Source organism: Embiotoca jacksoni, unplaced genomic scaffold (assembly GCF_022577435.1).
Source record: "Embiotoca jacksoni isolate LCO1_2020_lvr unplaced genomic scaffold, fEmbJac1.0.p SCAF_6, whole genome shotgun sequence".
Classification (NCBI taxonomy): domain Eukaryota; kingdom Metazoa; phylum Chordata; class Actinopteri; family Embiotocidae; genus Embiotoca; species Embiotoca jacksoni.
The window spans coordinates 11,279,879-11,293,436 of record NW_027185414.1 but is presented as its reverse complement, the minus strand read 5'-3'; the positions used below and the strand labels follow the sequence as shown (position 1 = coordinate 11,293,436).

Below are 13,558 nucleotides of genomic sequence, written 5' to 3'. Positions count from 1 at the left end.
ATCAATTAAGGATAGCTCAAATAAGACCAGTTGTCAAAATAGCCTACTTTGTTACATGTATAACTCATTGTCCCACATTGAGAGTGACAGGTGGTGTAAGTCACCATGTACCTGACTGGGGTAATAGGTGGGTCTTTGTGGCTCGTATAAGGCAGGTGAGTCTCAAGTTTCTGCAGGGGGAGTCGTATCCGTCAAGCCACAGGCCGGGCCACACGATTCTCTCTTCATCATCATAATCATAATTTAAAGACCCTCAGCACCTGTCGGTCGGTCAGTCGATCGAATGATCTATCTATCTATCTATCTATCTATCTATCTATCTATCTATCTATCTATCTATCTATCTATCTATCTATCTATCTATCTATCTATCTATCTATCTATCTATCTATCTATCTATCTATCTATCTATCTATCTATCTATCTATCTATCTATCTATCTATCTATCTATCTATCCATCTATCTATCTATCTATCTATCTATCTATCTATCTATCTATCTCTATTTAACTTGGAGTGCATCTTGCTGTCTCTTTTCATTCAGCTCAGTCATTAATCAAATATTTCAGTCAGCACTCGTCGCCAGTCAGCTAATTAAAACCAGTGTCCTTGCTGTGCCTGGAGGAAACCATGGGAGAATGAGTTACACTTGTTTGGACTTTAACTGAATGATCCAGAGTCCCTGTGAACTTCCTACAACTGACCAGACCAAAGGCCGCCATTTGTGCAACAGAGTGTGTGTGTGTGTGTGTGTGTGTGTGTGTGTGTGTGTGTGTGTGTGTGTGTGTGTGTGTGTGTGTGTGTGTGTAGCTGGTGTGATGGTGATTATGTGGAGGTTCCCACGACGGCCATCCATCCATTTCTTGGCACACACACACGCACAGGCCATATGGCCACCTCATACCCGTTGCATGCCTCCACTCAGTGGTGTGGCCCTGGGAGCAACTAGTAGTTTCACCTCCAGAGGCATGTGGCCTTTTCTGTTGGAGGATAAAGACAAAGAATGAAGGAGTGGATGGAGGGATGGCGGAGAGATGGGAGAAACAGACTGACAGAGTGAGGAAGACGAGGGTATGAACTGAGAAATGAAGAGACTAGAGAGATAGAGATGAGGGAAGCCATTTGGTTGTTGGTTGGTGTTGTGGTGTTTGGTGAGCAGATGGCTGGGGCTCGAGGAGGGGCGTGTCTTGTCCTCGCGACCCTTCACAAATCACACAGTTCTCCCCCGAGGGGCTCGCGACTCGCCGTTCAATGGGAATCAATGGGAATTACTTCGCGAGAGAAAGGGATGAATGGGCGGCGGGGCGCGAGACCTCTTCCTTTGTTGTTCCCCCTGCGTGTCACAGAGCTCCTGGTCACACACACACACACACACACACACTGACAAACACGCGCACGCGCAGTTACACGTACACACATAGACAACAGGAAAGCACTTCAGTTAAACAATCGACCTCCAGTTAAACAATTTTTTAACCTCACATGTACGCGCGCGCGTGCGCGCACACACACACGCACACAAGGAGGGATCAGAGGGGAGGAACTACTTTCTGCTGTTTCCTTAAGACACAATTAGAGAATCTCCTGGCATAAATTATGTTTTAGGGGAAAATGTCGTCTTGATGCTGGTGAAGGGGGGGGGGGGGGGTCACTTTCCATCCCATCATGCCTTTCAGTCACGCTTTGCTGGCGTAATCGGAAAATGTGTGCCACGTCATGGTGATGAATGACTGATAGTATATTGGCCTAATACAGGGAGGGAGAGAAAGAGTGCCGGGGACCTCTGAAAGTTGGGATGAGTGTAAATAAAAGGCTTCAAGACAGAAATTTTACGGCACGCCACATAGGAGCATTGCAGACTATTGACAAGGGGGCTGAAATCAACTTAAATGAAATGAGCAGCTCGGAGCAGCGTCCTGCAGCTAAACACACATACTGGTATCTGGAAAGACTGTGGCAGGCAAGGATAATAGTGTTAAAGCTTAAGGTTAACGGCCTTTCAATCAGCCTCAAGGGGTGTAAAGAGCACATCATGGACACGCAACCACATTAAGCATCCACACGTTTACCCATAGGGAATAGCCAAGCACGGCCATCAAGCTGGTGCAGTGATGGGACTCCAGCTCTCACACGGCAATGCAACAGCACTATATGTGTTGACATGGCAGGCTGAGAGTTGTCCATATGTTAGATGTGAAGCTGTGAATGAAGGCCTTGTTTGTAGACAGCAGCAGACAAAAACAGTGATGCCATGCAGAGGGAGCAGCTTCAATTAGAGTTGTTAATTAAGACCCCTTCCTCCCGGTGTGTGTGTGTGTGTGTGTGTGTGTGTGTGTGTGTGTGTGTGTGTGTGTGTGTGTGTGTGTGTGTGTGTGTGTGTGTAAACATTACAAGTGGTATAGTGCTCTGATGCTTGCTCTCCAGTGGGCTCCACTGCTGCTCCGACACAATGATAAATAAATAATTCAGGAAGAAGGCCTTCTTGCCTTCTTTGGATCTTTGTTGTAATGTGTTGTGAAGGTTGGGTTGATCGACAAGTGTGGCACCAAAACCCAATTAACTGTCCAATCAGCAACTCTCTTCCCAGCTCTTTCATTTCCTTTTTTTTATGAACAGCCATAACCCCACATTATAAAACATGTGCAGATCTATTTTAGAGGTATCACATTTATCAGCAGCCTTATATTTGTAATTATTAATTTGTAATTAATAGCCATCCTCGATTTCTTATGACAAATAAACCCATAGTATATATAGCTAAAGACATCGGCAGAATCACATCACATTCGAGGACTTGTTTGAGACTGTTTAATACAAGTTGGGACAATATTCATTGCTTCGGAACATCTTCTGTTACTTCACATGCAGAGTTAAGCGCATAATAACATCATGCCAACAAGTGCGCATTCTTCCTCTCATTTTTCTGCGGATATACATACATATGCAAATTAGACAGTGGGTCCATGTGCGACGTTAGTGTCCTGTTTCCACATGACCACAGACGTACACTTTCAGGTATTTTTGCTGAACCCGAGTCTGTAATGTTTTATCTCGTGTAACTGTATGTAGGTAATGTAATATTTAATTATCAAACATGTTGTAAGATTACTGTTTATGTAACCGGCCATGCTTTCCCTCTATTTCTCTCTATCTCTCTCAGTGTCTCTCTCTCTCTCTCTCTGGTGTTGTATTATTGTGGGAGAGCAGGTGCTGCCGGCCCAATTACCATACAGCTGAAAGCCCAAAGAAAAAAAAAAAACTTTACTCCCTCTATGACTCCCCTCCTCGTCGTTCTCCCCCTCCCTCTCCTCACAAAGTCCCTTAATGACAGCCACGCGAGTGACACACCACCAAGTCTTTTTTACTGCCTCTACCAAAGAGCGAGTGAGGGAAATACACCGGCATGCGGTGAAAACGGTTTAGGTGTACTGGCCTGTGGCCATTGGTGCGTCTTTGCGCACTTGGTTTAGATTTTCTTTCAGAGAATATTTTACGGTCCCACATTGTAAAGCTGGTCTTTATCCACTTTAAATGGTTCAAAATATAATTTAAGATTGTTAATAGTCAGAGTAAATAGGAATTTGGGAATTTAGGATGATATAGTGTAAATTAATGCATCTGACATTTCTAGATGATAACGCCCTGTTTGACTTTTCATTTACCGATCAGAGTAACAACAACGCAAGTAGACTATGTAGCACATTATTAAATTGCAAATGTCTCTATGAGTGCACACGTGGAGAGATATACGGTATCAAAGCCAAGAAATTAAGATAAGATAATAAGAACAGATCGAGTTGTTTTGGGGGTGTGAACATGTGAAAACCACTGCAGGGGTAACACCATAGGAATGTGGTGGAGCAGATGGTCGTTGTAACGCAGTTGGGACGGCTGGCTGGCCGGCTGGCCATGCAGGGAGCAGGGCAGCCAAGGTTTTGCCATAACCCCAAAATATGAGAAGCCACCGTCAGACTGGCTGCTGCGAGTATAAATCTCTTGACGGAGTGGAGGATTTCGTGCAGAGGTTAAAGAATTTGACGGAATGTAAATGGGCCCTGTGTGTTGTGGAGGAGGGAGACATCAGGGGAAACAAGGGGTTGTTGCACATTTAACAGCTCACTAGCCATTTGGTCTGTCCCTTTGAGAGAAAGAGAGGAGGGGGGCGGGTTTAGAAAAAGTTGCGCCCCCCAACCCCTTCTTTGTGATGGCCCCGGGGCGGACTTGTGGTGGTGGTGGAGGGAGGGGAAGAAGAGGAGCAGAGGGGCTCATTTGCATCTTATTACCCTGCGCCTGCTGGCCCGGTATAAAACCCTGCGCAGGGCAGGAGACCCATCAGACATACGCACTGTTATACCAAGAGAAGCAGACAGGGACGGAGACTTGTTTTTTTGTGTTTAGGATCAGCATATCATGCGCAATCAAGTGGAAAAATAAACAAGGCCATCGAGAGCTGCCTCCACACCGACTGATTGGAATTAACTGTTACATATTTCCATCGGGGATTTCATTCACGCTTTTTCAAGTGGATCCTTCTGCTGAGGATTACTTTACACAGTAAAACTTTTATTCTTTCTGTCAGAAACTAACGCCTCCTATGGGAAAGTAGAGGGGCACAAGTCAGAAGGACACGTTCATCTTCCGTCGCGCGCGTCAAAATCTCACCTTGACTGTGAAACAACGGAAATCTTTTAAAACTTTCTCCATGATTGTTTGAGCCGGGCTACACGGACCTGTGGAGCTTTCACTGCTTGTTGAGGGGCTGTCAACACAATGGGACGCCTGTGTCTGCTCCTGGTTGTCAATCTCTCCCTACTCACCTGCCAGGTAAGTCCAATTTAAAGATATAACAAGGATATTAAAATGCACACTGTGTTTCTATATATTTATTTGATAATAGTATGTTTTAAATATGTCCTGCTTAAGAATAATGCCCATGTTTCCAAAACCATCCCGAAGTCATCTACCTCAAACACACTCGACTGATTGATTGTGTGTGTGCGTTATAGGTTTTGTGCTCCGGAGTGTTTGAGCTGAAGCTGCAGGAGTTCCTCAACAAGAAGGGGATCACGGGCAACGCAAACTGCTGCCCAGGAGGCTCCGCGCATCCGCAGGGCCACCAGCAGTGTGAGTGCAAGACCTTCTTTCGGGTCTGTCTGAAGCATTATCAAGCCAACGTCTCCCCGGAGCCTCCCTGCACTTATGGCGGGGCTGTGACTCCCGTCCTGGGCTCCAACTCCTTCCAGGTGCCGGAGACCAACGCGGACAGCTTCACCAACCCAATCAACTTCTCCTTCGGCTTCACATGGCCAGTGAGTATTTTATGAGGATTGTTATTAGTATTTATAAAATATTAATCTTTTAATCAATAAGACACCACTTAGTGATAATAAAGCTTTTGTAAGCTACATTTTTGTTTATTTAGCCTAACCTAACCTGAAGGATTCCTGTTGGGTATTAAAAATAACCAAATTTATTTTATAGTAAAGACAGATATAGATGCATTTTAAGGGGGTGAATGAAAACCAAGGACAGACTGAAATTACTCTAGTCTTATTCCAGTGGGACATATTAGCTTTGAAGAGTGCAAAACGCAACAGATGCTCCTAAACTCAACACTTGTGAGGGTCTTTGTCAGCAGTGTGTGAGAGGGGCTATTGTAGTATTTCTGTGCTCTTTGGGAGGATAAAACGGGGAAGGGGAGGAGGGTGTGTGTGTGTGTGTGTGTGTGTGTGTGTGTGTGTGTGTGTGTGTGTGTGTGTGTGTGTGTGTGTGTGTGTGTGAGCGAGAGAGGGAGAGAGAGGGAAAGAGGGGAGCGAGGGGTGGGGGTGTTTCACCAAACGCTTCTCTCCTCCGAACAGCCGTGGTGGGAAATTTAACATCCTCTGAGTTGGCACATCATTGGCAGCACAGCGTGAAATTCCGCCTCGTTTGGTTTTATGGCGATGTCAGAGTGTGATAGTAGCAAGGGTGTGAAAAATGAGCAGGTAGCAGGCCTTATTAGGCCCCTAATCAACACGGGAATTAGGCTGTGAAGTTTATTGGGAGGCCTCGTAATGGCCCTCTGCTGCTCTGGGTTGTGAGGGAGGCCTCCAGGCTGAGCAGCTGTTGACTCTCTCTGTCTCTCCTCAGGGGACGTTTTCACTGATCATTGAAGCTCTGCACACTGACTCCCTGGACGACCTGACAACAGGTGGGTGGCAGCCAGAGAAGGCAGCAGTGTAACTCAAAGACAGACCAGAATGCTAATAGTGGCTTTGTTTTCTTGCAGTGGCATGTTTTTCACTTCGTGCTCAGTCATTAGTGATGACAGGACACACAAAGTTTAAGTAATGTCTCACATTTCTGTTATCTAAGACCTTTTCTTGACACCCAATTAAGAGCCAAACATTCACTTATTTTGTACCCCACACATACAGTAGATATTTTTGTACAAATAGAAGACATTTAATTATCATCTGATGTTTTTGCCCCAATGTGACAAATTGGCTCATATTTCATTCTATTAAACAAAATGTACACCATATTTTTGATATAACATCTTTGATGCTGAAAAACTGATTCCAACAGCCACTTTCTGCCATAATACCTGTTTTTGTGTAAATAGTGACATGTTTTTTCATGTAGATGTACTTGTGGATCATGATGATAAATATCTTAATTCAAAGGCGATCTGATGTTTTGCCCTGTGGTGAGATTTGCTTTTGACATCTTTATGCTCTGCTCTCACCTCTGTACTGAGGATGACGAACCAACAGTGCAAAGTATGTGTGGATGAGGTGGACAAAATAAATATCTCTGGTGGACACCACAGTTTTTATGGTGTAACCTGTCTCCATTTGTGAAACACAGTTCACAAGAGAAGCATTGTTTTAATTCAGACAGCAGTGTCCACCACTTTGAGCCAGTAAAAAATAGTAATGGCAGCCTCATGTTCAAAAATACTAACATGTGTGCTGTTGAAGAGCAAGTAAACAAGTTTACATTAGAGAAAGATACAACAATCTGAGATCTGTAGTAAACAATAGGAATATAATTGATAACTCGTGCAATGAAAGGGTGCTGCTCACATAAAACTCCCCCATTGCACCAAGCTGGTGATTTTTAGTAGAACTACATGCTGCTAGCTATCACAACACAAACAGTAACAACACATGACCCATAACAAGCTGTGTGACTTACATTCACAGACAACCCAGAGCGTCTGATCAGCAGGATCACCACTCAGCGTCACCTCACTGTGGGAGAAGAGTGGTCCAAGGACATGCAGACATCCGGCAGGACGGAGCTGCGTTACTCCTACCGCTTCCTGTGTGATGAGCACTACTACGGCGACGGCTGCTCCGTCTTCTGCCGGCCCCGAGACGATGCTTTTGGACACTTCACCTGCGGAGAGCGTGGAGAGATCATATGCAACTCTGGCTGGAAAGGACCGTATTGCACAGAACGTAAGTGGGTTTGCTTTTTAATCCATCACTATCATTCAGTCTGTGTGGAGTCACTTGAGGAAAGGCCATAAGTGGGAGATAAAGGGAACAAACACTTTTTCACCTTAGTAGTAATGCACTAGTTAATATTTAAATGCACTGATAGCTGCTGCTGGGATAGATAAGAAGAAGGAGCAGCACAGGCATTTGTAGCAGGTGCTGATGTTTACATAAACTGCTTGCTCCCAAAATAATGCCTCAAACTAATGCAGTAATAATACAAATTTACTTTACCAACTGGAATCAATACCATCTTCAAATTTTTTTTTATTAGACTGCCAACACTAAAGAGGAAAATAACTTTTCCATTTCTCCAAAGTTGATAAAACTACCTTTCAAAGTTCATTTCCCCAACAGTCATTTGCCTGTCTTTATTGTTTAGGGACATTTTCCACCTCATAATGCGGGGCCCGTGTGCAACAGGCGTCAGTTAGTTATCCCATAGCACCAGAGGCCTCCTTTCTAATGAGCCGCAGTGGCTCCTCAGTAATTCACAGGCCGCGTGCCTTCCATTAGACCACTGGGGCCTCCTCGCCCCAAACCTCCTCCCCGATTGGCCAAGTGGGGGTCCGGTATTGTTGAGGCTCGAGCTGGTGATTGGCCAAGCGGGGTTGTGTATTGTTGTGGAGGGGGCAGCTGCTCGGTGAGAGGAGACAATGGAGCAGCTGTCTGGTGGTTAGCTCCACACAGACCAGCTGGCCCTGGGGGGAGGAGGAGGGGAGTGAGGAGAGACTGGAGGAGCAGAGGAGGGAGGAGAGGAGAATGTAGGAGAGGAGAAGAGGAAGAGAGGAGGAGAAGGGAGGGGATAGGTGGATGGAAGAGGAAGGGAGGAGAGAAGGATCAGAAGGAGGAGGGAGAGGGAAGAGGAGGAGAAGGGCCAAGGGTGAGAAAAGGGACTTCTGACCCATAGTCAAGGGGAGAAAGGAGGCTTTGTGTTGGAGGCTTTTGTGTTGGAGAGCAACCATGTTAAAAGAGAGGGCTTGTTGGCTGGTTCCCCCGTTTGATGACTAAAACTGTTGTAGCTCCCTGTTTATCTGTAAAAGCTAAAGGGAATATTTTCAGCAACTTTTTCAGTACTGAGAAGACGAGCATACGTCAGCCTAAGGTTAAGAATGACCTGATGACACTGATTACCGCCCCAGATATTATCATTTTCCAGTGTGGCAGCTAAATTTGTTTATTACGACTTTTAATTATCAACATTAGGCCTCTGTGACAGGCTAATAGAGAGAATAAAAGAGGCTGCAGACAGACAGCCGGGCAGGTAAACATATCGGACAGACAGAGAGGCCACCAGACAAGCTGAAAGACCCACAAGCCAACAAACAAGAAGACCAGGGCACCAATCAGGCAGGCAGGCAGGCAGCAGTTTGAAAAGGCTTTCTGTGAATGGACATTGATGGAGGGGAAACGCACTGGATTTCCCATGAGTTCTCTGACACTGTCTCCTCTCTGCAGCAATCTGCCTTCCTGGGTGTGATGAAGAACATGGCTTCTGTGATAAACCCGGAGAGTGCAAGTAAGTCCAACAAAACTGCTTTGATGGGTCCCTAATTTTAATGAATAAATATATGAAACAATCACCCTTCGCCTTGTTATTAACAAATCTAAATGAATGCTGTGTTTCCAGGTGTCGTGTCGGCTTCAGTGGGCGTTACTGTGATGACTGCATCCGTTACCCGGGCTGCCTCCATGGCACCTGCCAACAACCGTGGCAATGTAACTGCCAGGAGGGATGGGGTGGGCTGTTCTGCAACCAGGGTGAGTTTTACTGACAAATTAACTTTATGGTTTGGCCCTTCTATTATGCGATCAACCTTCTTTGCTTCATTATTTCACTTTGTTATTTATTAATGTTGTTTATTGTTAATGTTTCCAGATCTGAACTACTGCACACACCACAAACCCTGTCTTAATGGAGCCACCTGTACCAACACTGGCCAGGGCAGCTACACTTGCTCTTGTCTACCTGGACACACGGGTGCCAGCTGTGAGATCCAGGTCAACGAATGTTCTGGAAATCCCTGTCACAACGGAGGGAGCTGCACTGTGAGTATCCCGTGAGAGGAAGAGAGACAGAGAGGCAATGTTTAAAAAAAAAAAAAAAAAGCAAGTACAGTCATCCTAACAAGCCTGTGTGTAAACACTGTTTACATTCTTTCCAATTTAGGACGAAGACAATGGCTATAAGTGCACCTGCCCTCCTGGTTTCTATGGCAACAACTGTGAGTTAAGTGCCAATACCTGTGCAGATGGGCCTTGCTTCAATGATGGGCGTTGTGTTGACAACCCTGAAGGTGGCTACTTCTGTCAGTGCCCGAATGGATACGCTGGCTTCAACTGCGAGAAGAAAATCGATCACTGCACCTCCAACCCCTGTTTAAATGGTACGTTGTCTTCTGTGTCAGTAACTTCACCGGCACCTACAATTAAGCCTAAACCTAGAATTAAAATATCTGTAGACTAATCTTGGTCTTTGTCTGAATCCCTCTCTCCTCTGCAGGTGCAGTGTGTGTGGATCTGGTGAACTCCTACCTCTGTCAGTGTCCCGAGGGATTTTCAGGTCCAAACTGCGAGGATAGCAGCAGCATCTCTGGATACTGTCTGTCCTTCCCTTGTCAGAACGGTGGGACGTGCCAGGAGGGAGCGAATGGCTACACCTGCACCTGCCCTCCAGGTATGACAGCACTCAGATTCCTCTGTGTCTACATTTGTTTTTTCTGTAGTTTTGTAGCAGTTTTTCTGACTCTAAAACTCCTTTTGCAGGCTACACTGGCAAGAACTGCAGCTCCCCGATCTCCCGTTGCCATCACAACCCCTGCCACAATGGGGCCACCTGCCACGAGCGCAGCGGTCGCTACGTGTGCGCCTGCGTGCCCGGCTACGGCGGTCACAACTGCCAGTTCCTCTTACCTGAGGTTCCCAGGGGTCAGCCGGTTGTAGATGGACCAGATCGGCGCTATTCTTTCCCCGAAAGTGGAAATGCTGATGATGAGGAGGATGAGAACAGTGGATTTCCGTGGACTGCAGTGTGCGCCGGCATCTTCCTCGTTCTTGTGGTCCTGATCGGCTGCTCAGTGCTGGTGGTCTACATCAGGGTCAAACTGCAGGAGCGACACAGTCACCACGGTGACAGTGTCCACAGTGACAGCCATGAGACCATGAACAACCTGACGACCACCAACAATTGTCTCCGCAGTGACAAGGAACTCGGTGCTATGATGACAACGTCAATTAAAAACACCAACAAGAAGGTAGATTACCATTCGGACCTTGCTGGGTCACTGGGTGGCCTGAGTGGAATCAGCGGGCTCAACGGACCAGAGAAGAACGGCTTTAAGACTCGCTACCCCAGTGTGGAGTACAACCTGGTCCACGAGCTGCGGCCTGAGGAGCTGTTACTGTGTAAAGAGGAGGAGCACGATGAGCCAGAAGCCAAATGTGAAATGCTGGATGAGTCTGAAACAGAAGAAAGATACAGGAAGAGACAGAACAGGTACACAGGTGTCAAAATAACTTCATACATATTTCTGTTGTTCAGCTTTGCATGGTGCACGCCTTAAACTAAGCTAGCTCAGATGCAGGTATCACCCTGAATAGACTCAAAACATGTGTTGTTTGTAGGACAGCATTTCTGAATCTGTTTGTGTCCCTCCTCCCACAGTGATGCATCAGAGAGCAAACAAGTGGTCGAGTCCGCAAGCTGCAGCGAAGCAAAATATCAGTCATCCACTGAATTGAACTATCAGGCAGCAAGTGATCCGAAATACCAGTCAGCTGGTGACGTCAAATTCCAGTCAGCCAGTGATGTTGAATACCCAAGTCCCACTGACAGCCGGTACCAGTGTACCACCGACACCAAATACCAGTCAGTCTACGTCATATCGGACCAGAAAGATGAATGTATCATCGCTACAGAGGTGAGTGCACAAACATTGATTTATCTGGTGAGAAAACACACAAAATAACTGAAGTTCCATAAAGACGCTGACTTTTTTTCCTTTCCGTATTACAGGTATGATACCAGTCAAGACGCGATCGGACCAGGTTCCTCCGGTCGATGGCGGTCCACACACACCAGCCCTGAGCAGTAGAGCTCAGCTTGTCTCCAGGAGGTTTTACTCCTGCTGTTTGCTGCTGTTCCCTGGGATTTACCAGAGGACTTTGAGCCGAGGTGCTGATTAGCCAACGCACAGTCAGTACCTACTTGGCGAGGACTTAGTACTACAGTAGTACTACGGTTGAATTCTGAGTATTTTTTACCTTCAAAGGATGTAGGTCTAATGCTGACTCAGTGACTCAGACGAAGCACCGGATGACGCTGCCAGCACTCGTACAGACTTTGTACAGAAATGGTGCTAACAGAGTACTCATGCAGTCAAATGAAGACTGCTGCAGAACTGATGAAGAGCGCGCTTAATGTCTTCTGCAGTAAAAGGAAGAATTACAGCTCGGACCAGGATGAACTCTCCTCTCCTGATAAACAGTCGAGTATTGACTTGGATGTTGACCGATGATATTGTAGTACCGTGGCGTACTGATTGAAAGAACAGTGTAGTACCTTTGGAGTACTGAGAACTTTTGAAGTACTGTTGTAGTACTGTTATGTGCTGTGGTTTTACAATGCAGTGTAAAATCTGTGATAGATATTGAATAGTTCATGTTCTGTGCAGTGCTGCAGAGTAGAGTGGAGCAGCATTAGACATCCCTGGACACTTGAAGTCTATTTAATGTCAAGAATTCATTCCCATAATCTCAATTGGAGCTTTCCTGGAAATAATAACAAGAAGTAAATAAATAACATTGGGACTTGTACAGCTGCTGAACATCTTTAACTCTGCAGCACTGACAGAGAAACAGTGTCGGCTGAGCTGGTTCTCAGCGGAAAATAGAAAACTGAAGACTCCAGTAGTGACTGCAGATCGATCCAACATGGATTCTGTTGGGCCATACTGGCCTCTGACCCCTAAAGGTTGTGATACACAGGGCAATGTTTTTGGGCAGGACAACTTAGGAAACACTTTCAGCATCCGAGGACAAAAAAAAAAGGAGACCTAGTTGAAACAAACCAAACAAAACATAAGTGAGGTGTATTGCCAATTCATCTGTCATTTTTATTCTGTATTTTTACAATCCATTTACAAAAAGAAACACCTGGATTCAGTGGAATTAATGTTGCATCAATCTTGCAGCAATTTAAAATGGACAGTTTGGGCTTCCTGACCTCTAATGATGCTGTTGTTTTTCCCAAGTAGGCCGAGCTATAAAGGACTAGTCTTAACTGCCAAGACCTCATTGCACTATGGAGGTGTTTGTGTGAGTGTGAGTGTGTGTATGTACAGAGGAGGTAATGCCTGTGTATGGTGTCAATGTATGCACTGCCCACTCCTGCTCCCTTCACTCCCGGTCTTCCACTATTAGCCAATTCAAGGACACCATCACCCTGCCTGCCGTTGGTTAGGTCCATTAGTTTTTATTTTATTTGTTATCTAAAGAAAGATGTATTCTTTTAATTTAATCATGTAATTATTTGTGCTCCATTTTGTTGTGATGTTTTTGTTGAACCTGTTATAATTTAAGTTGGATTTTTTTTTATTTGGCAGATAATGTATGTATGTAAGTATGTATGTATGTATGCATGTCTGTGTTAGGCACTTGAGACCACTGTGACTGTGTTGTATTTAAGAGAAAAGTCGTATGTACAGAGCCTGTCATTTTTATTACTGGAAAAAAAGCGCAATATTTTTCCAAAATAAAATATGAATGAAATATAGCACATCTGGTCCGGAATGATTTTATATTTAAAGGCTATATGTTTGTTTCAATAATAGGCTGATCATGACAGAGACACTCTTGGTTCAAGGTCTTGCTGTGTGTTCATCATCTCAAGTGATACATTATTAGCAAAAACAAAAAATAAATGTATACAGTCATCAGCAGCCATTTTTAAATTTGCAGCTCCTCTAAAAAGCGATCAAACCAGTTCAAGCTGAGGGATTTGTTGTCACTAAGTGATAGTATAAGTGGTATTGTGTGTGTGTGTGTGTGTGTGTGTGTGTGTGTGTGTGTGTGTG

The 13,558-nt window shown here is 45.2% G+C and overlaps 1 protein-coding gene across 1 annotated transcript; it reads left to right on the top strand.

Annotated features, from left to right (window-relative positions):
* Positions 1 to 4,361: 4,361 nt before the first annotated feature.
* On the top strand, positions 4,362 to 13,215 carry dld (deltaD). The gene is made up of 12 exons (XM_069174480.1): positions 4,362 to 4,824; positions 5,007 to 5,309; positions 6,130 to 6,190; positions 7,188 to 7,445; positions 8,943 to 9,003; positions 9,115 to 9,245; positions 9,364 to 9,533; positions 9,655 to 9,871; positions 9,988 to 10,161; positions 10,251 to 10,980; positions 11,149 to 11,404; positions 11,500 to 13,215. Exons 1-12 carry the CDS (start codon positions 4,771 to 4,773, stop codon positions 11,503 to 11,505), a joined length of 2,421 nt encoding a protein of 806 aa, XP_069030581.1. The 5' UTR covers positions 4,362 to 4,770; the 3' UTR covers positions 11,506 to 13,215.
* The last annotated feature ends 343 nt before the right edge of the window (positions 13,216 to 13,558 follow it).